The following is a 27,291-nucleotide window of genomic DNA, read 5'->3' as shown; positions in this document are numbered from 1 at the left end:
ATGGAATCAAATAAAAAATCCGGGGATGGATTGACCGGCACAGAGAAAGAAGTTGCCCTTCGCACTTTAATTCAGCGCACAGGATATAGTTTGATTCAGGTAGGAACTTCCCTGTCACATAAATACAACTTTTAGGTTACTAATTTGAAAGTGAAATGAGGAAACTGAACTCTACTACGCTTCCCAATGGCTTTCACCAGAAGTTCTCCCCTAAGTAATATCTTTTTTTTAAAATGAGGTTCAAATGTTACATGGGTTTTCCAGTGCCAATGGTTTCCATTCTGATAATCTTGCTGCCGGGGTCTTTCTGTGAACTGCCAATTCACATTGCAGCCCTGCATTCAACGTATCAATGTGAACCGAGCATTTAGCAGAGGGACAATTGATGATTGGTCTCAGATTTTTCCAATCAGTTGTTCATTTAATTTCCTTCATGCAGCTTTATGGCTTTAAATCCCATAGACAAAAAATGAATACATGCACATTTCTCCTAAATATACTGCATGCGTGGGCTAATATATTTCCTTAGACAATGCTTTTTACATAATATACATAGCTTTGTATGCAGCTTCCTCTAGTAATGCATTGCAACCTAACATTGTGATGTGCAAATATACACACACATGCACACACGCACTTAATTTACCGTAATGATTCAGAAAGTATATATTTGCAATTTAAATGAGACAATGAAATACAAAATGAACTAAGTTCTTCTTCATTCTTGCACAATTCCAGCCATCTTTATAGGCTCTTTCCTCATGACTAGGTAAGTTCCTTAATCACTTGAGAGGTAAACAGAGGCTCTAAAATAAATGTAATGGAGTGAAGACAGGGCCAGGAGCAAATAAAAATAAGGTAAAATTCAAGTGCAGAAAAAGATATAACTACAGGAAGACAATTCAGTAATATTACTAGGGATATAAGTAATGTTGTAATTAATACAGTTCCAAATTTTGTTTTTGTTTTTTTTATTAAGGAAAATGGTCAACGAAAATACGGAGGGCCACCACCAGATTGGAATGGACCACCACCAGAACGAGGCTGTGAGATTTTCATTGGAAAACTTCCCCGAGATCTCTTTGAAGATGAACTTATTCCATTATGTGAAAAAGTAATAATACCATTTAGTGGGTTTTCTTTTCCTTGGGGTATAGTCAAAGGAATGAAGTTATTGGCAAGACTCATACCTAAAACAAGTAAAGTTAAATGAACTGGATTTGTGCAGTGCCTGGAGAAATTGGACATCATTGATGTATTTTTGCAGATGTGTGGATGCAACACATTTCTTCGGATATATTTTTTTTTCTAGAACAGAACTGCATGTTAGACAGAGAGTCTACCACAGCAACTCAGATCTTACATTTTCTAAAGCAGAGGTCCCCAACCTTTTGGGCACCAGGGGACCAGTTACATGGAGAGTGGTTTTTCCACGGACCTGAGGGGCCATGGTTTCGTGGGCTGCCTGCATCCCACAAATGGGGCTTTGCTTGTTTTTGCAGCCTGGTTCCTGGCATGCTGTGGCCTGGTACCAGTCCACGGACTGGGGCTTGGGGACCCCGGTTCTAAAGCTCAGAGTCAAACCTTCTTGGACTCTCCAGAGCAGTAGGTTGGCATGTGTAAATCTTAACCTTCAATGTATCCATTGTTCACACGGTTCTTACAGAGCTGAAGTCCTGCTCCTGCTCTGCCTCTATCTCATTCACTTTTGATAATTGCACAAAAAATAACCCACTTTTAAATATTTGCAATTCCCAGTTAAGTATCTTGTTTTGGAACTCCATGTGTAATCTATAACAGTGATTTTACAAGGGCTACTCAAATACCTTTGTGGCTGCCTCTGTCATTTCTAAGTATTGTTCTGGAGACACAATAATCTTCAAGATGACACAGGATTTAGTGCTGTTGGTAGACAAATATGTTAATATTATGTAACTTACCTATAGTACTTACAAAGCCTTTTAGAAACTCTTAAAGTGGTTAAAGTATTACACTGACTAATCCACATTCATTTAGAAACTGTTAATTTCTAACTAAAATGATATGTATAAAAGCACATGTAATAAACCAACTAAGGAAACATATCAGAAATAACTAAAAATCCATAATTTTTGATCCTTTGGATCCTACTTGTATATTAGACATATATGCCCTGAATTTCTTAATTATTTTCATACTTTTATCCTATGTGATATTTCTCATATAATTACATATAATAAGATATATACAGAGGTTTTCTTTCTGACAAATGGGTGTCTTTAAGCCTCACTCTTCAGTGTAAGGTAGATGTGGTCAGAATGGAAATAACTCTCTCCCAGGATACTTGATATCTAATGTGGAATTCTTATATATAGAAAATGTTTTCAAAAACTCAGTATGGTTCTCTATAAATTTCTATGGGGAAGGTTCTTCATTTCCAAAAAGACACTGATATTTCTTTTTTTTCTCCTTTGATGTTTTCCCTTCAACCTATCAATTTAAATTGTAACATATTTAAAAGCTAAAGACTGAAGATATTTTACTGTAGCTTAATTTTACAAGATGAACCTATGAGGCAACACTCTTGTGTTCAACGGAATGTATTCCAAGCATGCATAGAATTTGCAGTTATAGTATAGAACAGGGGTCTTCAAACTTGGCCCTTTTATGACTTGTGGACTTCAACTCCCAGAATTCCTCAGCCAGGCATGCTGGCTGAGGAATTCTGGGAATTGAAGTCCACAAGTCATAAAAGGGCCTAGTTTGAAGACCCCTCTTCTAGAATAGACATTTAATTTCCAATGGCTGACTTTTTTGTTTGCAAATATTTTCTTGTTTGGTATATCTATTTTTTAAAGTTAGACTATTAATTCTTTCATGAATAAAAAAAATATGTAACTATAGACTCTCCTTGGAATCATGAGCTTTCAAAAAAACTTCTTCAGAAAACGTAGCACTATTCCATTAGTAGATTTGCTACAATTCCAGTTCCAATCACTGTTTGGACTGAGTGTCTCATATATGATCCTCCCTTGCATTCCTGCAACTGATTGCAATGCTATGGGCTCTGAAATCATGCACTCTTTTAACTCTGTCCTGAAAGAACATTCTTACAACTTTCATTCACATCACTGCTTGCCATGCACATCAGTAAAATTATTTGTGACAGCAACAGTTATAAAGGGAGTTTTGATGTCAGGGGCCAAAAACAAGGGAAGAAAAGATAAAAAAATCCAAAGTGATCATGAATCCATGAAGCAAAAATCACAAACCCTTGATAACCGTGCAATATATTTTTAATTGAATAGCTGATTGAGACTGCACTCTGTGAGAGAAGCAGAAAATAAGATCTGCATGTTAAATCAGTATCATATAACAAAACAGCTATTTACATTATCCCACTGCCCTACTTAATGGAATCAAAATAGCAGCAGTAATTCATAGGATCAGCTTCACAATGTAGGAGGAACAGTAAGAAAAAAAATTAGCCCCCCCCCCTTCCCAAAGAATGAAGTAAGCTAAAAGAAGAGTATGGTGGGCTGAGTATGTGAATAAGCATGAAATTCTATCTTAATGTTTGGGAGCAAAACAGAAAACTGGGAAGGAAGGGAAATGGAATAGATAGAACAAAAGGAAGACCAAGCAGAAACATTGTGATTGGATCATTTTGTCACAGGAACCATGAATCTAACTACATTTTAATATCTGGAGCAACTTTCCATACTCCAGCAGACGGAATAACTTTCATAGTTTGTAGCTAATGGTTGCCTCTGGTTTATAACTGGAATTGAGAGGAGAGTATCTGGAAGATGGTCACTGGAGATGGTTGATCTGTGTTACTATATTGTCTGCTGTGACTAGACCTTTGCTCTTATCAAAACTCTGGCTGTCATAATAATAATAATAATAATAATAATAATAATAATAATAATAATAATAATAATAATAATAATAATAATAATAATAATAATAATAATAATAATAATAATGTTGGGAGGCACCTTGGAGATCATCTAGTCCACCCCGCTGCTCAGGCAGGAAACCCTATACCATTTCAGACAAATAGCTGTCCAGTCTCTTCTTAAAGACTTCCGGTGTTGGAGCATTCACAGCTTCTGGAGGCAGGTTGTTCCACTGGTTAATTGTCCTCACTGTCAGGAAGTTTCTCCTTAGTTCCAGGTTGCTTCTCTCCTTGGTTAGTTTCCATCCATTGTTCCTTGTCTTGCCTTCTGGTGCTTTGGAGAATAGCTTGACTCCCTCTTCTTTGTGGCGGCCCCTGACATATTGGTATACTGCTATCATGTTCCCCCTGGTCCTTCTCTTCATTAGACTAGACATATCCAATTCCAGCAACCGTTCCTCATATGTTTTAGCCTTCCAGTCCCCTAATCATCTTTGTACTGGAACCATCATAAACCTTGAAAAGAAGAGTTACTCAGTGCTACCAATCTGAGCTGCAGTCACCTCCATGACCATTAGATGATAGCAAAGTGTTAGACTTTTTAAAATGTACTTGGTGCCATATAGTTATTTAGATTTAGGCAGCCTGGATCTGGTAGAAAGCCCTAATAAGCAGGCATATACATAGAATGAAGGCTACTGCTAAGCTTGTAAGCCGCCCTGAGTCTTCGTAGAAGGGCGGGATATAAATGGAATTAAAATAAAAAAAATAAAAATAAGTAATTATCAAGAGCATGAGCCAAGACGTATATCATAAGCAACAGAACTCTCTCACTTAGTGGCACTAGGTGGAAGGCTAGTATGCATATCTTGAGGATCAAAAGACATCCTATCAAATCCATCCTTTTGCCTTAAGGCAAAAATATGACTAACCCTATCTTCATAGCCTGTGAGATAAATTTTCCATCTATCTCTTTCCCCCTGTTTTGAACTTCCACTCCAATAACGTTCACACCATGGCCACTGGCATCTGTAGGTTAGGAAGTATGGGAATTGAAATCAAACATATCTGGAAGATAGCAGTTCTGAGAAAATTGCTCTTCAGAGTACCCTTAATGTCTCAGTGTTGCCTAAGTATACAAAAGCAGCCACCTGTCTGTTTATTTTACTTAGGCTTATATGTCATTTCATTCATAGCCAACTTTAAATGGACTATCCCCAGCTTTTAGCTGTTAATGTAGAAATACCCCAAACATCTCATGCTTGTACTGCATCGACGAGGGACCTATTTTTTCTACTATTTTTATCCTGAAGTATTTTTCTCAATGCAAACAGTTCATTGTAACAATATTGCAATAAATTTTACAGTATATTTATACTAAAAATTTAGCAATGATTTTATTAATTTATTATTACAGCTTAAATTAAAAACCAACAATAAACATATTCATTCAAGATAACATGACTTAAATTTAAATCAGTGTTTGTTAAAGTAGGGGGTCCCCCATTCTTTCAGGAGCCCTCACCTCAAAAATTAAAATTATTTGCGGGCCTACACAGAAAAATAATACCATATTAAAATCCTACCAAGCATAATAAATAGTACCGTGTTTCCCCGAAAATAAGACTGGGTCTTATATTAATTTTTGCTCCAAAAGATGCATTAGGGCTTATTTTCCAGTTAGGTTTTATTTTCGGGAAAATATGGTACTAAATGCGTCCATCTGGCTGATGAGCTTAACTGGGGCTTATTTTGGGGGTGGGGCTTATATTACGAGCATCCTGACCAATCATGCTAGGCTGGGCTTATTTTCCAGTTGCGTCTTATTTTCGGGGAAACACAGTAGTAACAGCAGCCAATGTGTTGATTTTAATTTTTAATACAATAACTATCAAATAAAATAACCCATGCATACAAAAGTTCTTTTGGCTTCCTTCGTAATTTTTAAAAGTGGGCAAGAATCCTAAGAGGGGAAAAAATTAAGAAACACAACGGACAGAAGTCTAAGATTCCTGAAACAAGTCAATTATTACCGGAATGTGTTAATAAAAATAATTCCTAACTTGCTAAGATCCATGGTGGCACAGTGGTTAGAATGCAGTCCTGCAGGCTAGTTCTGCTGACTGCCAGCTGCCAGCAGTTTGGCAGTTCAATTCTCAGCAGCTCAAGGTTGACTCATCCATCCTTCCGAAGTCAGCAAAATGAGCACCCAGATTGTTGGGGGCAATATGCTGACTCTGTAAACTGCTTAGAGAAGGCTGTAAAGTACTGTGAAGTGATATATAAGTCTAAGTTCTATTGCTATTGCTATCCTGGGGCTTCAGCATATGCCTCTTGTGTTTGTTTGTTTCAGATTTATACATGGGTCAGAAAACAGATCTCAAATAAAGTATGTTGAAAGGTAACCTGTCCTAAAATGAAACAAGCATACAGTCAGAACTGTGAAGACAACAGACCTTGATAAACTGTAACACAGGTAGCAATTCCTTTTCTTAAAAAAACCAAAAAAACTATGGAACTTTATGCTTGACTTTTCCAGATTGGTAAAATCTACGAGATGCGGATGATGATGGATTTCAGTGGAAACAACAGGGGATATGCCTTTGTAACCTTCTGCAATAAACAAGAGGCAAAGAATGCAATCAAGCAACTGAACAATTATGAAATTCGGTAAGCTGACTTTGCTAATTTTTATTTAGTGGACTGGTATTTTGCCTCCAAAGACCATTAAAATTTACTGAAGCCTATAAAAGTCAATGTCTGGATACCAAAGAACACAAAATAAAGCAACATGTGTAAAAAAATGGATGGATGAAATGAGACCGTATTTTTCTTCAAATAGGACTTTGTAAGTCTGCTACCTTCCTACAGCTTGCTGCTGAGAATAATAAAAAAATACAAGACTTTTGCAGAATTCCAAATTCCAGGCAGACTGTCCTATATAAACAACGGCTGGAGTTAGTATTCAGTTCACTTGCCTTTTCCTCATTCCTGTTTCCTCTCAGTGATTTGTTCTTTTCCCACAAAAAAAGTAAGAGTTGGCTGTACACACCTAAGCTGAAACCACATTTTTGGACTTTATTTTTCTTATACCGCAGCTGTTTTTATATTTACTGATTTGTGAAAAGCATGCCACTTATTTTAAAATCAGCGTTATTAGCCAAGCCACCTGTGATCTTCATTTCTAAAATAACAATACAAATACTGTAAACAAATTTACAGCAAGGATCAATAATTGAAAATCTCCACATCAAGTCCTGAAGTCTACAGATTTCAAGAAAATGATATGCATGTGGCTGGGAAGAGGCGACAGTTGTGAGAAAGAGAATTTGAGAAATCAAGGGTTAGAGACTGACCTCAAAGTGAAGTCTTTTTTTCATACTCTAGCAGTTAAGGTTCTGTTGCCTACCTAATTTTAATAATTTTAGACAGGTCTTCCCTGAAGAGGGTAAAACTTGCCTTTACAACCTTCTTATGTTACCTACCATTAATTCCACCCTTTTTTAAAAATTTACACAAGAAATATATTTAAAGAGAAGATGTTGTAATTATGCTCCTAGATGACTCCTATCGATAGCACTATGAAACATCATTCTAAAAATACCCTTAATTTAACAAAGGAAGAGCAAAATAAGCTTTTGTGTAAAACTTTCTCTCACCATTTATCCATTTGTGTGAATAGGTTTTCATTAGGCTAGAGCTAAAATAGTCATTTCTCCACAAAAGCTTCATTGTATTGTTAATGAAACATTTAGTAATTTATTGATCACTTGACCCAAAGGGGCTTTTTCCAAAAGGTAACTGGATTATCTTGGTGTTTTTTTTCTTTGAAAACATTTCACTTCTCATCCCAGAAGCTTCTTCAATTCTAGAATTGAAGTTCAGTTCAGGACTGAAGAAGCTTCTTTGATGAGAAGTGAAACATTTTCAAACACACACACACACACACACACACACACACACACACACACACACACACACACACCAAACAAACAAAAAGTCCAGTTGCCTTTTGAATAAAAACACATTGAGAATCTCCATGGACATTTACTGATTATTTGGTTGTTCAAGTTGTTCACACCAATCACAGAGCAACGTGGGTTCTAAATCATATTCCCAGCCAAGATTTTCCAAGGAGTTTCATCCCATCAATGAAATTCTCCTTTTTCACACAGGGACGGTCGGTTAATCGGTGTTTGTGCCAGTGTGGACAACTGCCGCTTATTTGTAGGAGGAATTCCAAAAGCTAAGAAAAGGGAAGAAATTTTAGCCGAAATGCGGAAAGTAACGGAGGGGGTGGTTGATGTCATTGTGTACCCCAGTGCAGCTGATAAAGCAAAAAACCGGGGGTTTGCTTTTGTGGAATATGGAAGCCACAGAGCAGCAGCTATGGCAAGACGAAAACTGCTCCCAGGTAAGCCCCCAAAATTCCCTAATATAGTGATGGTGAACCTTTTAGAGACCGAGTGCCCAAACTGCAACCCAAAACCTACTTATGTATCGTCGGGTGCCGGGTGAGCATGGCCCATTGGGTGGGTGTGGCCAATTGGGCGGGTGTAGCCCATTGGGTGGGCATGGCTGTGGTGGTAACGGCAGACTGGGTGGGACTAAAAAGTTCAATCAATTCCAATTTTGCGAGAGTCATTTTTTCCCCCCACAAGAAGTAGAAATTGATTGAAACTTTTTTTTTTTGCACACAGTGGCGGAGGCCTAAAGTGAAAAGGTTTTATAAAACCCAGCTGAAGGCCTAGGCCTGGGGCAACGGCACACGTGCCCACAGAGAGGGCTTTGCGTGCCGCCCGTGGCACACGTGCCAGAGGTTCGCCCCCACGGCCCTAATATGTAGCCAAAGCAAACTCAAGCTGCAATTTGGGAGGGAGGGGGGGGTCAAGAAAAAGTAGCAAATTGCTACTTATTGGCTTTGCTAAAAGGTCTGCAGACTTATCCCCAGTACCAGTATTCACTTTAAAAAAAAGAAAAAGAAACGAACCCCAAAGATTGATCGCTAATTCAGTGCAGTAGCACTTGATGTCATTCCTAGTGCTTTTGTCAAATTTCACGCAAGAAACCTGAGACAGAGGTCGCAGAGTTATCCCTCCCTCCCTTATCTTTCTTCTCAGTATGCACAACTCTCTATGCTGACTAAATTATTTTGGTACCTGAGATGGAAAAAAAAAATCCCCCGCTTTGAACAGTGGAAAAACCTCTGTCCCTCCATCCCTCTTTTCAATGTGGCTTGGCAGTCTGCTAGCTGTTTTGCATCTTTGGCTGCCTCTGAGGAAGGGTGTAAATCTGTGTGGGTTTTAAGAAGAGCAGAGAAGTTGACCAGAATAGACATTTAAGGACAGGACAGGCATTGTTAAAATGGTTAAGAAACTAGAAAGGTTGAGTTTACTCTGCACCGGTGTTTCTCAATCTTTGAAAGCTGAAGTCGTGTGGACTTTAACTCCCAGAATTGCCCAGCCACACTGGGAGAACTGGAGGTTGAAGTCCACGCGTTTTCAAATTGTCTAACTTGAAAGATATTTCATTATGTAGTAAATTGGGCCAAGCATTTGGAGGGTCAGGCATTCCAAACAGTCTTCTGATACTTTGGAGATCCCCCGGAGGATATCCAAGACCCACCAAATGGAAAAGGGATTAATATTTTTTTCAGTCTGTTTATGTTATTGTCACACCCCTGTCACTGGGACCCAGGTAAGATTTGGAGCCTCTTTAAGACTAACTGTTCCCCTCCAATCCTTAAAGCACCTAGCCCTGATAACAGCTTGATAACCATCCTTAAAGCACCTAGCCTTGATAAGAGCCCTGATAACAGCTTGAAATATCTTGTCAAAATTCATCCCCATTTTCTCACTGAATTTTGGTATCTCAGTGGGGGATTTAGCTGCATGCTAAATCTGATTCAAGGAAAAAAACACTTTCCTTTTAACGTAAGATATGAAGCTAATTATAATAGCAATACGCTCACAAAATCCAGTTCCCAACCCTCACAAGATGAGGAGTTACAGTAGTGTTTCAAACACGATTACAGTCCTCGACTTACGAGCAGAACTGAGCCCAAAATGTCCATTGCTAAGGAAGAAAGTTGTTAAGCGACTTTTGCCCTATTTTACAACCTTTCTTGCCACAGTTGTTCGGTGAATCATTGCAGTTGTTAAGTTAAGTGAATCTGGCTCCCCTTATTGATTTTGTCGTAAAAGACGATCATGTGACAGAAGGGTATATAAGGTGACTACAGAGATGCTACAACTTTGAACAGTCACTAAATGGTTGAAAGTTGAGGACTTCCTGTATAGACTGTAGGACATGGCTTTTCAACCAGTGGTATGAGTACATTGGCACCTGGCAGGTGGTACGTGACCATCCTAGATAAGTGGTAGCGGGGGAGGGGAATGAGCTGAACTGGTGGCAGCAACACACAAGCCTGAGAGAGAGATAGCTGGAGCTGCAGGGCTGTCAGGGCTCAGTGGAAGCACCAGGATCAGCACCAGGCTCCAGCTGGAGCTCGGCACTGATCCTGGCACTTCTGCTGAGCCCAGAAGAAACGCCGATCAACTAGAATGTTGCAGCATCTCCAGGGTCTTGTGATTTACATTCAGATGCTTGGCAACTGATTCATATTTATGACGGTCACAGTGTCCCAGGATCATGTGAAGTGACTAAAACCTGCTGCAACCACCCAGCAGACTGGGGGAATGAAAGCCAACACCCCCACCCCCACTGCCAATCCTCAACAGAAATGCTCACAACAATGAAAACCTCAGACAGGAAGAAGAGCGCCGCCGGGCAGGCAGGCAGGTATCTTGCTCAGCTGTGGCTTGGGGGGGCACTTTTTTCAGTGCCATTGTAACTTCAAACAGTCACTAAGCGAACTGTTGTAAGTCGAGGAATACCTGTACTTCATCACTTTTTTTGTGGTGATCATGTTTTTGATGCCTTGCTAGGCAACTGGTGGTACTCGGATGTTGCCATATCCTAAAAGTGGTACAGTGGGTGAAAAGGTTGAAAAGCCCTTCTCTAGGAAGGTTCAGATTGACAGTTAAACTATAAAGTATGGGCAATGTAAAAAACAAACAAACCCTAATCTACTTTTTCCTTGACCTTTTCAATCAACAGTATCTTTTAAAATATTGCAGCATAAATTCAGTTCACCGATGCATCTCTTCAGCACAAACCTTCTTATCTCCTTCAGTAAAGATACTTTCCCTTTTTACATTTATTTTACTTCCAATTACATTGCAGGACGGATACAATTATGGGGACATCCAATTGCCGTAGATTGGGCAGAACCAGAAGTTGAGGTTGATGAAGATACAATGTCATCCGTTAAAATCCTCTATGTGCGAAATCTTATGTTATCTACTACTGAAGAAACAATTGAAAAAGAATTCAACAACATTAAGCCAGGTAAACAAAAAAACAACAACAACAGCTTGGTCAATTTTGTAGTCAGCTAGGAAGTTTAATAAATCAATCCACCATTTATCTAGAAAAACACTAATTACAATTGAAACATTTTTAATTTGTATGAATGCCAAAAAACTAAAAGTAAGAAAGAACTATTTTACTGTCCACTTTGTTGGAATAAATTACAACTTCAGTTAACCATGCTAACCGTGGCTAATAGGTAGTCTAAAACATCTGGATTAACACAGGCTCATAATGTAGTTAACTGTTTCAATTTGATCTAAAACACCACTATGTTTTGCTCAAATGAACATCAAAACCAATGTTTAAGTGGTGCATTCCAGAATTCTTAAATAAATTTGTTCTTCAAGACTCACAAACCATAATTTTCCTATGCAAAACTGAAGTTCATACTTCAGTAACCAGCCACAACACTAAGCAAATGGTGTGTATACTCCCCCTTTCAAATCCCTACTTATTGACGATATCAACCACACATAATCTCTTAGTCTAACCAAGCTCACAGCCATGTTGTATGCATAAAAAAACCAGTGCGTTGTTTTGAATTTCCTGCAAGAACAGTAGATAATCAAGCTGTCAATCAATAAACATTATTGTAAATTTCCCATGGCCAAACTCATGCTGTGGAACATTTGCTGTCCCAACAAAAGTGCAATGATAAGTCACAGTAGCAAAGTGAGTTGTGCTCGTCACTGATTGAACTACAGCATAGCCAGAGGCATGCAACTTCAAGCATTTTGGAAATCTCCTTATGCTAGAGAATTTGTATGTGCAGATATACTTTCAAAAAAACAAGTGCTTTATTTATGAATCAAATTTTTACAGTTGTTCATATATCCAGTGAAACCCTGGATAGTGAACAAAATAAAACAACTAGTCATAAAACCCCTCAAAAGAAACCCAAAGAAGTAAGTCAATCCCCATAATTAATATTCTGGCATCAAAGCCTGAGGAAAGATCCAGGATTTCCTGGTCTTCCCAAAAGCCAACAGGGCTGAGGCCTCAATATTTCTGGAGGGCAGGTGCCATGACAGAAAAGTCACACTTCCTGGGACTTAGCAGGTAACACTGTTTCACCAAGGGGACCTGGGGATGAAACATGGATAGCAAAATGGATAGAGACCATCAGGGATAATTGGTCCCACATCTAAAAACACACATCTTGAATTGCATCCAGAAGCATGTGTAGACAACAAGGCAGAGGTTTACATGAGTGAACCATGGTATGCTCAATACTACATACGCACATACTACAGGCTTCATTGGAAGGATGTCTTTCTTTTAGCATTTATTATTAGTACCTCTTTACAAAGCCTTAGTAAGACCACACTTGGAATTTTGAATCAAGTTTTGGTCACCATAATGTATAAAAAATGTTGAAACTCTGGACAGAGTGCAGAGAAGAGCAACAAGGATGATTAGGGGTCTGGAAGCTAAAACATATGGTTGGAGGAATTGGGTATGTCTAGTCTAGTGAAAAGAAGATAGCAGCTGCCACAGGGATGAGGGGGGTCAAACTACCGTATTTTCCAAAGCACCTAAAGGCAGGAAACTAATCAAGAAGAGAAGCAACCTAGAACTAAGGAGAAATTTCCTAACATTGAGAACAATTAATGAGTGGAATGTCTTTACCTCTCAGAAGTTGTGGGTGCCCCATCACTGGAGGCTTTTAAGAAGAGACTGGACAGCCATTTGTCTGAAATGATATAGGTCTCCTGCTTGCACACGGGATTAGACTAGATGACCTCCAAAGTCCCTCCCAACTCTGTTATTCTCTGTTCTTTATTCAATGTACCTGCATTTAAGTTTCAAGCTGGTCCCCATTATAACTTTTCTCTATATAGCAATTTAATTCTGAGGCCTGCATTCACTCTCAGAGTTTTTGAGGCAGAGGGTGAAAACCTTCTGTCCACACGGCCATATAATGTTGTAAATTCAAAAACATCAAGTAAGGAATTTCCTTATATTCACACATTTAAAGAACACCAACAGATTTTCAGCAGTTAAGAGTATTTGAAAATTTCAAGGTCCGATGCCAGTACTTTTTAAGCACTTCTTAATGAATAGCTGGCACCAGAGTCCTTTTGTATAAAAGTAGGCAAACAAGGGAGATGTGAGAAAGATGCCAGTTTTTGCTGGCAAGCGTAAATTGCGCACAAATTGGTTGTTACTCAAAAGAAAAAGTAACAGAACAAGCCAGCAATTATAAGGTACTTATGTTGTGTGATTTTTGCTCATCCCTTTGAACACTGTTTAAATTGAGAGTTCAGATTTATGCACCGTGTTCTTTAACATCTACAGGAACAGCCGAAACATTCTCAGATGGAGATTTAAACTTCATTGCCATCAATATATAGATTGCATCAAGTTCTAACCTCTCCTGTCCATCACTTGCCAGGAAAGCTCTGACATTTCTAAACCAACTAAGAAATCAATAAAGCTTTGCTACTACTCCAGTTTCTCTCAAATAAAGGGCTCCTAGTGTTATCAGAAAGCTGCAGTGTGTAACTACAGTAGTCCTTCTTTCCCACTTTATTACGGTAGATGTTTTTTCTAGAAATAAAAATAACTCCAAAAGTGATGAGAAAAATTCTAAATGGAATACAACAGTGTATGAGCTTCTAATATCATATGAATGACAATTGCTTACCGTATCCTACACAACACAGCCTGGTAGTAATGAGCTGTACAGGTATTCCTCAACTTATCACCACAACTGAGCCCAAAATTGATGTTGCTAAGCGAGACATTTGTTAAGTGAATTTTGCCCAATTTTACGACCTTTCTTACCTTAGTTGTTAAGTGAATCACTGTGATTGTTAAGTTAGTAATGTGGTTGTTAAGTGAATCTGGCTTCCCCATGGACTTTGTTTGTCAGAAGATCACAAAAGGCGATCAGATGACACACACCCCCAGATGACTTACAACCATCATAAATGTGAGTCAGTTGCCAAGCATCCAAATTTTGATCATGTGAACAATGGGGATGCTACAATGGTCGTAAGTGTGAAAAATGGACATAAATCACTTTTTTCAATGTCATTGTAACTTTGAACGGTCACTAAATGAATGGTTGTAAGTCAAGGATTACCTGTGACAGGATTGATATGATGGCATGCTGCTTCTTGCTATGTAGAACAGGACACACAAAAGGAAATTCCCTTTTGGATGCAGCAACTGCTAAATATACCCAAGGGGGAAAATAGTACAAAACTTTTAAACTAGTAGAGATTCAGACAGTGCAATTATGGTTCATGGTTTATATTGCCAGGATTTAATCATATGCAGCACAAAAATCATAATTTAAAATTCAAGCATGAGATCCCAGCTTAAAGGCAGAGCATAAGCATATGCCTTTTAATGTACCAATATGCATACAACAGGTCTATCTTCCAAATCTCTACTACAGGTTCAGTGGAACGCGTGAAGAAAATTAGAGACTATGCATTTGTGCACTTTAATAATCGAGAAGATGCTGTGGAAGCCATGAACATCTTAAATGGCAAGGTAATGATTCTGCAGTTGCTGGAAAGCAGATAGAGGGTTGCATGCATGTTGCATAATATGATTCATAATGTCAGTTCAGGTACTGGCAATACTGCTATTGGGGTATAGTGCACACAAATAATGTGCACTATAAAAGGCTTGGCAGAGAGTCTGAAGTGAATTGCTTCATTTTGCACTCCAGCAGTTTTTCTACTATGAAATATGTGGTCCGTTGTTCTTTGGATTTTGAGCTGCCTGATAAATCATTAGAGCCAACCAAAAGCAACTGCATTATTTATAATCCCATAAATGTTCAGGTAGCAAAATATCAGTCTAAACTAGTCCATTTCAACTGTGCACAATTTGTTTTCAAAAATACCAAGTGAGCTCTGTGTGTATGTGTGTGTGTTCCTGTGTCTGTTTATGTGTGTGTGTGTGTGTGTGTGTGTGTCTGTGTCTGTGTCTGTGTTATGATGTACCTCTCCTGCTGGTCTTCAAACATCTCTGCAAGTCTTGCCCCACTTATGTAGACAATTTTCATACAGAGATACCAAATCTGTATGCCAGTAAATCCAGATTTATAGTACAGGTAGTCTCGATTTATAACAGTTTGCTTAGTGACCATTTGGAGTTACAATGACACAAAAAAGTGACTTATGACCATTTTTCACACTTATAACCATTGCAGCATCCTCATGGTCATGTGATCAAAATTCAGACACTAGGCAACTGACTCATATTTATGACTGTTGCAATGTCCCGGGGTCATGTGATCAACTTTTGCGACCTTCTGACAAACAAAGTCCATGGGAAAGCCAGATTCGCTTAACAACCATGTTACTAACTTAACAACTACAGTGATTCACTTCACAACAGTGCTAGAAAAGGTTGTAAAATGGGACAAAATTCACTTACCAAATGTCTCACTTAGCAAAAGAAAATTTGGGCTCAGTTGAGGTCATAAGTCAAGGGATACCTATATGTATACGAGAAAATATTTTCAGAAACTATAATTGCAAATGAGCTACACACCAAAAGAGGCATTTCTTTCATTCCTATGACCCCTTGTTATATGTGCATATGTATGGGTTAGTATCTAGTATTTTATAAATTATTTATTTTTCTCATCCTATATTTCATATATAGGATGAGATATGTACTGCATTGGCAAAATATAGCTCAAGACCGTACTGGTTGGAAACATGTAGAAGAGGCCTTAATCCTGCAGTGGATAGACAATGGCTAGAGTGATGATGATCAAGATGAATGATATATCATATATCTTCCTTGTGTTCTCTTTCATCTTCAAGGTGTTGGATGGCTCTCCCATTGAAGTCACATTAGCAAAGCCAGTTGACAAAGACAGCTATGTTAGATACACCAGAGGTACAGGGGGACGAGGAGCAGCATTGCCAGAATTTACTTACACCTTTGGCCATGTCTATGATCCGGCCACAGCTTATCTAGGAGCTCCAGTTTTCTATGCACCACAAGCCTATGCTGCCATTCCCGGCCTTCATTTTCCTGCTGCTAAAGGCCATCTCACCAACAGAGGCATTATTAGGCCTTCATCCATTAGAGGTAATTCTATTGAGCAATGTGCAATGTGTCAGTGTTGTTACCTGATTGAACTGTCCTTCATTATTTTTCCTTTTTGACGGGTATGTTCTGATATGGAATGGTTCGCTTTAATAAATACCCATGTTCCCTCTCTTACATATATGCACCCATTTTTATTTAAAGATCTTTAAGGAAATCTGTATTGCTCTTCAAAATAAAATTAGCCTGACTAATTGACATGTACTATATATGAATGAAATATATGGCCAAAAGAATCCTGGGTGTTGTGATATATATGACCTTTCTCCAATCTGGCATTTTTAAACTATATTAGAGCTCCCAAATTTAAATCTGCTATATTTAAACTACATTACAGTTTCCAAATTTCCAGTCAATATGCCAATGCCAAGTGGCTGTTATAAGGGTTTTAGTTCAATATAAAGGCACAAATTAGAGAAAGCTAAAATGTATGACTGAGATTTAATTTAAAAAGGTTATCTCATTCAGAGTATCAGTTGTATGGATTACAGGAATATTGAGTGAAAATCTGGTCCATGAAGTATTCTTTTGCAACTCTACAAGCAAGTAGCAACTGTATTTAGCAAAAGCATTTAGACACGTTACAGCACTCTCTGGGAGATTTCCAATGTTGAAGCATTATTTGCATATTGCCCCCAGCACTCTGGGTCCTCATTTTACTGATCTCAGAAGCATGGAATCAATCTTGATTTCCATCAGGATTAAACTCCAGGTTGTGGGCAGAGTTTGCCTGCAATACTGCACTTTAACCACTGCCCCACCGGGGCTCTTTCTTAGATTTGGGTCATTTGATAGAGCATGAAGCTCTGCTTAAAGGAATAGAACAGACTGTTCAGTTTTGAACTAGACCTCTCTTGATTTGCCTTTGATGGAAAGCTTAATCAACTAAAAAGTGCCCATGGTAGTGAAACCAAATGTCTCTTTCTGAAGACTAAGAAATTCAGCGAGGAAATATCAAAAGTGATATGCACAGATGTGTGAACCATCCCAAATGCTAACAAAATGAACTAATTCCAATGTGTGATAGGGATGAGGTCAGTAAAACAATCATGTCAAAATTAGATTAAAATTAAAAAGCTTAACTTTAAATCCCAGTCTCTACAGCAATTGTGGCTTTGGAGCCCCTGCTTTTTACCTATAAATGAAAATCCTCCTAGAATTGGCTCCCAGAAAAAAATGAAAATAATAACTGCAGAGAAAAGAGCAGATAAGAAAGTTATTTAGAATTAGTCCAAGACATTCAGTCCCCGAGCCTTCAGGCATTTAATAAAATGGAAAACGGGAAGGCCTGTGTTACATTAATAATGACATAAATAGAAAATCAGTGCAGAAAATGTACAATGTGTAAACTAATATTGTGATTGCCCCTTGCAGAAGATTGCAATTCCCAGGTTCAGTGTTTTTTTGTAGCCTGAAATATGTTTTTTAAAAAACCTAGGATACCCAACATCTGTGAGGTAAACTTACAAAGACTAAAAATAATCAGAAACCCATATGATACATCCCGGTTCACAATAAAATCCTATTGTTAGCTGTGCACATTGCTGTGGATTATCACTCTTCATTTCAAGGACAATAAAAAGAGGTTGTGCTTTGTGTACTGCTACTTCTCAATGAAGTACATTCCATTAAAATACTAAAAATAATGTCAGGAGCTGAAACTTATAATAGAGTATAATGTTATCATAGATCAAGGGTCTTCAAACTTGGCCACTTTAAGACTTGTGGACTTTAACTCCCAGAATTCTGGCTGAGGAATTCTGGGAGTTGAAGTCCACAAGTCATGAAAGGGCCAAGTTTGAAGACCCCAGCAGTAAAAGGTTACCGACTTTTAATTCTCACATCAAAACTCCACATTAACTCCTCACTGCGTGTGCAATCAAGCCTTCCAATACTGTAAGAATCAGGAAGATTTTCCTGTGATTTGATTCAGTTCAATGCCTTCTTACATTCCTAGAAATTTACATGAATGTACCTGTAGGGGCTGCTGGAATTAGAGGACTAGGCGGTCGAGGCTACTTGGCTAACCCTGCCCTGGGTCGTGGATACCAGCTGAAAGGAGAAAAAAGAGGGGAGGACAAACTCTATGACCTTTTGCCTGGAATGGAGCTTACGCCAATGAATCACATCAGTTTAAAGCCACAAGGAATTAAACTTGCTCCACAGGTGGGTAAAACAGATGTAAAGGAAATGTTTCAACTCTTGGCTACTACCTTCACCATTCCTGGAAGAAATCTTTGCAGACTGAGCATTTTTGGGAGGGCTGGGGGGGGTGTTATTCTATTTGATTTCACTACACACAGTTTTGACATGGAGCAACATTCCTATATTAGTAACATTGCTTCCCAACTCCTTTCATGCACAATCAGATTATGCTGGATATACTGTCGGATTATAGGAAGTCATCTGTGAAAACGCATCCTTTTCTGCACGCACAGTGCCATGTTATTAACTGATAACCCAAATAAACAAGAGTAAACAATAGTTTGTACAGATCGGAAAACTCTTTACCAAAGGCGAAGGCATTTTATGCTTGGCAGAGAAAATGGAGCAAATGTTTGTAAGATTTTTATTTCATTTTGTTTTAAGTCATTGAGTCGGATTTATGCAAAAGTCCATGCAGTTTTCTTGGCAAGATTGCAATGGTGGTTTCCCTACTATTCTGACTTTTTCCAGGATGCTTTCTGTTTTCCCAGTTTAATGTTAAAACAGAGTGACTGACCCAGGTCGTCCTGTTGGTTTCCATGCCTATAGAAACATTGGTACTGGAGTCCCCCCCCTCCCTTAATACAGCATTTTAACGGGACCGGTCTTTTTTGGTTTTGATTTTATGATTGTTTTTATTGTAAAGTGACTCCACTTAGAGTCACTTTAATGTGAGATTGGCCGTTATGTAATATGCTATATTTAATAAAACAAAGTTATGTACCTTGATAGAATATTTACTAAAGATGAGAAAATGAATGGAGAAATTTTAAAGAACTTTGATAGGTTGCAGACAGCATGAAGCCTTCTGTGTGAGGAGATGCTTATATGGCTAGGAACAAGAGGATGCTTCCACCCTCTTTGTCATATGGTTTAGATTTTATGATTTTTTTATTGTAACGTGACTCCACGTAAAGTCACTGTAATGTGAGATTGGCCATTACGTAATATGCTATATTTAATAAAGCAAAGTTATGTACCTTGATAGAATATTTATTAAAGATGAGAAAATAAATGGAGAAATTTTAAAGAAGTTTGATGGGTTGCAGACAGCATGAAGCCTTCTGTGTAAAGAGATGCTTATATGGCTAGGAATAAGAGGATACTTCTACCCTCTTTGTCATATGGAAATGGGCATGTCAGGAGACACAGAAAAATCAAATGAGACAGGAATGGGATCTTAAAAAACATATGTGATAAAACAAAAAGAGGTCCCAAATGAATGGGAGCTAAATGAAAGTACACAGAATCGAGAAGAGGATTATCAATACAAGAGAAGTAGGTTGAAATAGTTTGGACCAGAAAATGATTGAGGCCTGATTTGCCAAACAAATGCATGAAGAGTGAATGGATCAGAACTGATTAGAGGTGGAAAGCAATATATGAATCAATGTATGCCTGAGACGGAAGAAGGGCAGCTTGCACAAATAGAAAATTATGGAAGAAAGGTATAGTGTCAAGTAGATTTAGGTAGATTTTTCTGTGTCCTTATCACCTGCCTACTCACTTCCTTTGTGATTTGCATAATGTCGCTCCATACGTGGTGGTTATATATGTACGGGAATGTCATTAGATTCATTTTGTCACAATAGATATTGGAAGAAATCTGCCAGAAGAATAACTGGGGGCAACCTGTTTACCAACTTTATTCTGCCGTTGGACAAAACCAAAGACAACTCTTCTTATATAAAATCACTATCCCTGCCCTCGCCACTCAGAATCCTACAATGTAAGTAGCTATTATAGTCACTGGGCTTAACTAGGGTTGAAGGGTTTTGTAAATAAACTATTACAATCCCTGGATAATTTGAAATTGCAAAAGAATTAGAAGGATGTGGAAGAGCAGCTGCAGCAGCATCTATATTGAAATTCCATTTTAAAAAAACAACAACAAAGATTTTTTTATGTTTAGGCTTCAGAATAAATAAAGGTGAATTTAGATACATTGATACACATACATGTATCTACAACTGTGTATGGGTTTCTGTAGACTGGACAAGAATATAAATGACATTTGAACATAAACCAGAGAGGTGGGTGCTTTTTAATAGCCCAACCAGCATGGCCAAAGATGAAGGATGCTTGGCCTTACATCTCATCAATATCTGGAGGTCCATATGTTCCTCATAAAATCTAAAACCTACACCACCAAATGGATACTCAGTGAGCCAAGAATCCTACAGTGCTAAACTAATTCTGCATGGTTTGGTATCTGTGCCGTGGAGCCTGATAAACTGAGGCATATGGATTCTCCATGGCTATTTATGTTGAAATGATGGCTTAGTTTAAGACTCCTACCTAAATGGGGAGGTTTTCTCATCATCGTTGGCACTTAATCTTATTTTGTATCTAATTTTACTGTTCAGTGGAATTCCTAATTCCACTAAATGCTACTTTTATGATTAAATGTCATACAATGAACTCTAAAAGCAGATGCAAGAGCCCCAGAGGGTGAAAAATAAGCTCCGACATACCATCCCATACCCACTAACTCTTTTCTCCGGTTAAATTAAGGATTAACAAAAAAGCCACAACAAAAAAGCTTTGAAAAAAGCAAAGACTGAGAAGAGAAACACTTAAAATCAGAAGTGCCAATGCTGACTAAGGTCCAATGCATTTCAGGGGGGGGGGGGAAATTCCTTTCTTTATTGACATTCCAAGTGTACATAAAAATATACAAGATTACATTTACATTTCCTGGTGAAATAATTTACAAACTGGTATCTGTTATCAATTATTTTGCAGGCACTATTGATTAATGTAGGATTATATTAAATTATTAAATTATTTTAAGATGGTCAGTGATTCAGCCAGAGGAGGAATGCAAGGGACTGTTCCCAAAAGTGCTAACTTTGAGAAGATCAAAGCAATTAATATTTGCTGCTTTTTTATAGACATCCCTTCACACCACCAAAGCTAAGTGCCTATGTAGATGAAGCCAAAACATATGCAGCAGAACATACTCTTCAGACATTGGGGATTCCCACTGAAGGAGCAGAAAACTCTGCCACTAATGTACCATTTCCTGGTATGTAATGGTTGTATTTTGCATCGGACTAACTTAAATTAAACTAAGAAAGTTTAGCAACAAACCTCTGCATAAAATCTTCTGAAATTCTGGTGATTCCTAACTATTACAGCCTGGTGGGCCATGAGGAAAAGAATTGATGCCAAAGGGGTTTTTGTGTGTGTGAAATATTACAATCCAAATATTTGTCCCCCAGGATAAAGAAATGTAATCGTATAAACTGACTATTCATAAGGAAATTCTAAAGAATTTGCTTTTAGAAGAATGGGTACAGGTTTGCCGTCAGAGTGCGTATTTAAAGGTAGCAAAATCACAGTCACATTGAATTCTTGCACCTTTGCAAGTATTTAGCTGCTTCTCATTATAATAGTTCAGTTTTTAAAAATCACTGTTTCTTTGGGCAATTAATAGCTTAGTTGGACTGCTACGTACTCAACCAAAAATAGAAGTAACTGCATGTCATCAAAAGAAGGCTTAACAAGGGAAATGTATAAAACTGCTCTGAAACATAGAGCTTGAATTAACACTTTTAGTTTATTCCAATAAATGGCCTTTTTGCTATCACACTTTTTTTTATTTTAAATTTTGGCAGCCAGTGGCAATAACACCAACAAAGTGTGGGAGTGATTTGTGTGTGGGAGTGTGTGTGTGTGTGTTTGAATCGATTGACTCATTCTCCAGTTTTGTAAACCACAATTACACTTCTCAAGCAAGAATGAGCGCTGACATGCAAACAGCGGTTTCTGTGTTAGGGTACTATTTTTTTCGGAGTGAATTCCCTATCCTGCTTCAGTGATTTCAGTAAAGCCGGAGAAATGTAACAGATGAACATACATGAGCACAAAGCTTTGAGTCATTTGCAATTTTTAACAATTACTAGAAAGCTAGTATGATGGGCTAGGACAGGGGTAGGCAACCTTGGCTCTTTTATGACTCACGGACTTCAACTTCCTGTGCTGGCTCAGGAATTCTGGGAATTGAAGTCCACAAGTCATAAAAGAGCCAAGGTTGCCTACCCCGGGCTAGGAGAAGGGAGGAATCTCATGGTGGAAAAGCAAGGCATACAAACACCTGGCAAGCCCCTACAGCCATAGAAGTACACAGATACATATGTACATGAATCAGGACAAAGTGATAGTTCCAGTGTTAATATATAACTACAGGTAGTCCTCGACTTACATCCACAAATGAGCCCTAAATTTCTGTTGCAAAGCGAGACAGTTGTTAAGTGGATTTTGCTCCATTTTACGACTTTCCTTGCCACAGTTGTTAAGTGAACCCCTGCAGAGGTTAAGTTAGTAACACAATTATGAAGTGAATCTGGCTGCCCAGATTCATGTACATGACACAAATGATGTAGAGCTGGTCATTCCCACCCAGTAAATGCAGCCATGCACTCCAGCCACGCCCACCCAGTAGGCCATGCCCACCCTGGCCACACACACCCCCAGGGCAGCTGCAATGCTGATGCAGCCCTCAATGAAATTGAGTTTGATACCCCTGTTCTAGAGTCTCAACATCTTTTTTACATCATGGTGACCAAAAGTGGATACAGTATTTCAAGTGTGGCCTTACCAAGGCATTGTAAAGTGGTATTAACATTTCACGTAATCTTGATTCTATCCCTCTGTTAATGCAGCCTAGCACTGTGTTGGCTTTTTTGGCAACTGCAGCACACTGCTGGGTCATATTTAAGGAGTCTGGGATTCCTCTCACAGTTGCTACTATTGAGCAAGGTACTGTTGTAAGTCAAGGACCACCTGTAATCCTTGGAAGAGTATTGAGAAAGGGTATGGGGAGTGGGGCAGGGAAGGTTAAAAAGCCAAAGCTTTCATTGCTTAGCCAAACTGCTATCATGACTTTTAAAACTCTCCTAGATGTTCCAGATGTTGAGATGTGGTCCTTCTTATTGCCATCTAAAAACCTGGAATGCTTTCATGAGGGAGAAGCATCCACAGGAATTTATTCTATAGTTAAAATTACCTTGCAGTTACACTGAATACAAAGTAATATAGGGAGCCAATTATTATAATTCATTATACTTATTTACTTTGTACTTATTTACACTATTTAATATATACAGGAACTTAATGAGAACCAAAACTTTCTGGATTTTACTCATATAGAGTATATCTTTCATGTTGAATTACTCTTTTTTTTGTTTTTACATTACTGGAAACACAGTATACATACCAGTCAGTCCTTTTGATTAATACCTGTAAGGAATCATTCAGAAGCATCAGAGCTTTTTAAAAAATTTAAAATCCATCCCGTTTCCTGCCACAAAGAAAAATCAATTTGTCTAGGCTTGTTCAAGCTTCCGCATTATGTAAGATACACTGATGTTTTATTGAACTCAGCACCATTTGCTGCTTAATTACAATGACCTTCTACTGCCATTGTTCATTTAGTTGGAAAGCTCTGAAACATTTTATCCTTTCAATTCAAGTGAACCTAATAGTCCAATAAAAAACAGTATCGGTTAGGTTCATCAAAGCTGATATGAAATGCATCATTCTAAACTACCTCTCTCTCTTCAACCGCCCTTGAATAGGAGAGAGTCTAGCTTAGGCAAAATAAAATAAGGCTATTTGTAGATGGGAAAGGCATATAATAGAATAAAAAGAAGAGTTGGAAGAGACCACCCCCTCGGTCAAGCAGGAAACCCTATATCATTTCAGACAAAAGGTTGTCCAATCTCTTCTTAAAAATGTTCAGTGTTGGAGCATTCACAACTTCTGGAAGCAAGTTGTTCCACTGATTTATTGTTCTGTCAAGAAATTTCTTCTTAGTTCTAGGTTGCTTCTCTCCTTGATTAGTTTCCATCCGTTACTTCTTGTCCTGCCTTCAAGTGCTTTAGATAATAGGCCAACTCCTTTGTGGCAGCACCTGAGATATTGGAACTGCTATCGTATGACCCCTAGCCCTTCTTATATAGAAAGGGGATTATTTTTAAAATATTATTTTTATAAATGATTAAATAGCTGAATTGCACTTTATGCTAGTTCGATATTTTGTCATTTTTTTCTATGTAAGAAGTGGCAAAATGATTTAAAGGCAGGAAAAGAAGATAGAATGAGGTTATAATCTTAGCTGTAATTGAATACAGATTCACTGGAGATTATGCCTGAGTAGCACACATCGGATTGGTATTACACTAAAGTGTAGCTAGATGGCTAACTAGCTTAGTTGTTTAAAGGACATAAAGCTAAGAGATAACAAAGTTATATGAAGAACACGAAGTAAAATATTAGGAGCCTGCTACGAACTACTGTGGATGACAATTCATGACTCAAACTTCAAGCTTTCGTACTTGTGCACTGATGTCAGACACAACTAGGTAAACCATGGGGTTTGTGTTGTGACATCCCAGTGCATGTGGTGTTTAGCAACAGTGTGTAGGAGCAGCCAAAAAAGGCTAAGCAATCCTAGGTTGTATTATGACGTGAAGTACTAGTACTGCTCTACAGAGCTTGGGTAAGACTACACTTGGAATACCTAATATCTAGTTTGGGTCACCTCAATACAAAAAAGATGTAGAGACTCTAGAAAGAGTTCAGTGAAGAGCAACAAAGATGATTAGGGGGTTGGAGACTAAAATATACTAAGAACGATTGCAGGAACTGGATATACCTAGCCTATTGAAAAGAAAGCCCAGAGGTGATACAATAGCAGAGAAATATAAAGTCTTACACTTAGGCAAGAAAAGCCAAAAGTACACATACAGATTAGGTGAAACCTGGCTTAATAGCAGTAACTGTGAGAGGGATCTTGGAGTCCTTAGTGGGCAATCAATTAAATATGAGCCAGCAGTGTGCAGCTACAGCCAAAAAAGCCAATGCAATCCTATATTGCATTAACAGATGGATTGAATCAAGATCACGTGAGGTAGTAGTACCGCTCTTTAAAGACTTAGTAAGACCACCCCTAGACAACTGCATCCAGTTTTGGTCATCACATGATAAAAAAGATGCTGAGATTTTAGAAAGAGTGCAGAGAAGAGCAACAAAGATGATTAGGGGCCTGGAGGCTAAAGCATATGAAGAACGGTTACAAGAACTGGGCATGGCTAGTCTAGGGGTGACATAATAGCAGTGTTCCAATATTTGAGGGGCTGTCACAGAGAAGAGGGGGACAACCTATTTTCCAAAGCATTCGAAAGCCAGACAAGGAACAATGGATGGAAACTGATCAAGGAGAGATTTAACCTAGAAATAAGGAGAAATTTTCTGACAGAGAGAATAATTAACCAGTGGAACAGCTTGCCTTCCGAAGTTATGGGTGCTTCATTACTGAAGGCTTTCAGGAAGAGACTGGAGAGCCACTTGTCAGAAATGGTTGGGGGGGGCAGTCTAATCTCTGGGGGAGTTGATGTTCCAGAGAGAGGGAGCCATCATAGAGAAAGCCCTTCTTCTGGATCCCACCAGATGTATCTCTTTAGGCCGGGACCAGCAATATTCCTTGCCTCCCCAGTCTAGTGACCAGCATGTGTCTTGCCTTCTGGTGCTTTGGAAAATAAGTTGACCCCCCTCCTCTTTGTGACAGCCCCTCAAATACTGGAATACTGCTATCATGTCTACCCTAGTCCTTTTTTTCTCTAGACCAGCCAAACCCAAATCCTGCAGCCATTCTTCATATGTTTTAGTCTCCAGGCCTTGGATCATCTTAGTTGGTCTTCTTTGCACTTTTTCCAACGTCTCAACATCTTTTTCATAATATGGTGACCAAAACTGGATGCAGTATTCCAGGTGTGGTCTCACTAAGGTTTTAAAAAGTGATACTAATACTTCACGTGATTTTGATTCTATGTTTCTGTTTATATAAGGATCGTATTAGCTTTTTTGGCTCTGCCGCCCACTGCTGGATCAGATCGAAGTGATTGTCCCCTAGGACTCCCAGGTCCCTCTCACAGTCACTGTTTTTGAGCCAGGTTTCGCCTACTCTGTACTTGTACCTTTGGTTTCTCCTGCCTAGATGTAAAACTTTGCTTTTCTCCATATTAAAATTCATGTTGTTGGCTAGGGCCCATTGTTCAAGTCTGTCAAGACCTTTTTGCATCCTGAGCTTGTCTTCTGGGGTGTCGGCTATTCCTGCCAGCTTAGTGTCATCTGCAAATTTGATGATATTTGATATTATTTCATATAATTTGATATTGTGCATTGCTGTAGATAAAGCATCACTTTCAATTCAAGTAGGACTTGTAAATAGGACTGACAAACTAGGATGGAAAAATCCAGATGACCACTAGATAGAAGGAAAAAGATATTTGCTGCCACATAGTGAGCAACTGAATTTTTGCACCCCACTCTGTTCCTGTAGTACAAATGATTTTCCTACTAATTAGCCAAGTATGGCCAAATTCATGTGTTTGGTTTTAAAAGCATGCTTAGAAAACAATGTTTTGGTGTGAATATTATTGTAGACTAAAATTATGCATAAATTATGCATAAAATTATGCATTGTGTCAATCTCTACAGTTCTGGTAAAAAAAATGGTTTCTTATTTTTCTCCAGGATATATTGCTAACACAGCTGCCACTGTCGCAGCTACCCAGCTTAAGCAAGCAGTGAATCTAGGACAAGATTTGACAACCTACACAGCTTATGAAGCATATCCAGCCTTTGCGGTAGCTACTCGTAATGATGGTTATGGAGCCTTTTAA

General features: G+C 38.4%; 1 protein-coding gene across 2 annotated transcripts; it reads left to right on the top strand.

The window, feature by feature from the left end:
• On the top strand, nucleotides 1-27,291 carry A1CF (APOBEC1 complementation factor; the record flags this gene model as incomplete). 2 transcript variants are annotated; one of them, XM_081329896.1, is made up of 11 exons in its annotated part: nucleotides 1-99; nucleotides 980-1,114; nucleotides 6,420-6,550; nucleotides 8,056-8,294; nucleotides 11,126-11,290; nucleotides 14,721-14,818; nucleotides 16,108-16,378; nucleotides 18,378-18,562; nucleotides 20,194-20,330; nucleotides 21,496-21,629; nucleotides 27,143-27,291. In XM_081329896.1, the coding sequence occupies 11 exons, from the start codon at nucleotides 1-3 to the stop codon at nucleotides 27,289-27,291; spliced, it is 1,743 nt and encodes a 580-aa protein (XP_081186022.1). The 2 variants fall into 2 exon arrangements, with proteins under 2 accessions (XP_081186022.1, XP_081186021.1); XM_081329895.1 differs by having other exon boundaries at nucleotides 18,354-18,562.

The sequence above is a fragment of the Vipera berus genome (genome assembly GCF_964194415.1).
Source record: "Vipera berus genome assembly, chromosome: 5".
In the NCBI taxonomy this organism is placed as follows: domain Eukaryota; kingdom Metazoa; phylum Chordata; class Lepidosauria; order Squamata; family Viperidae; genus Vipera; species Vipera berus.
Note: the sequence above shows the minus strand (reverse complement) of the source record. Positions and strands in the feature narration are given on the sequence as shown.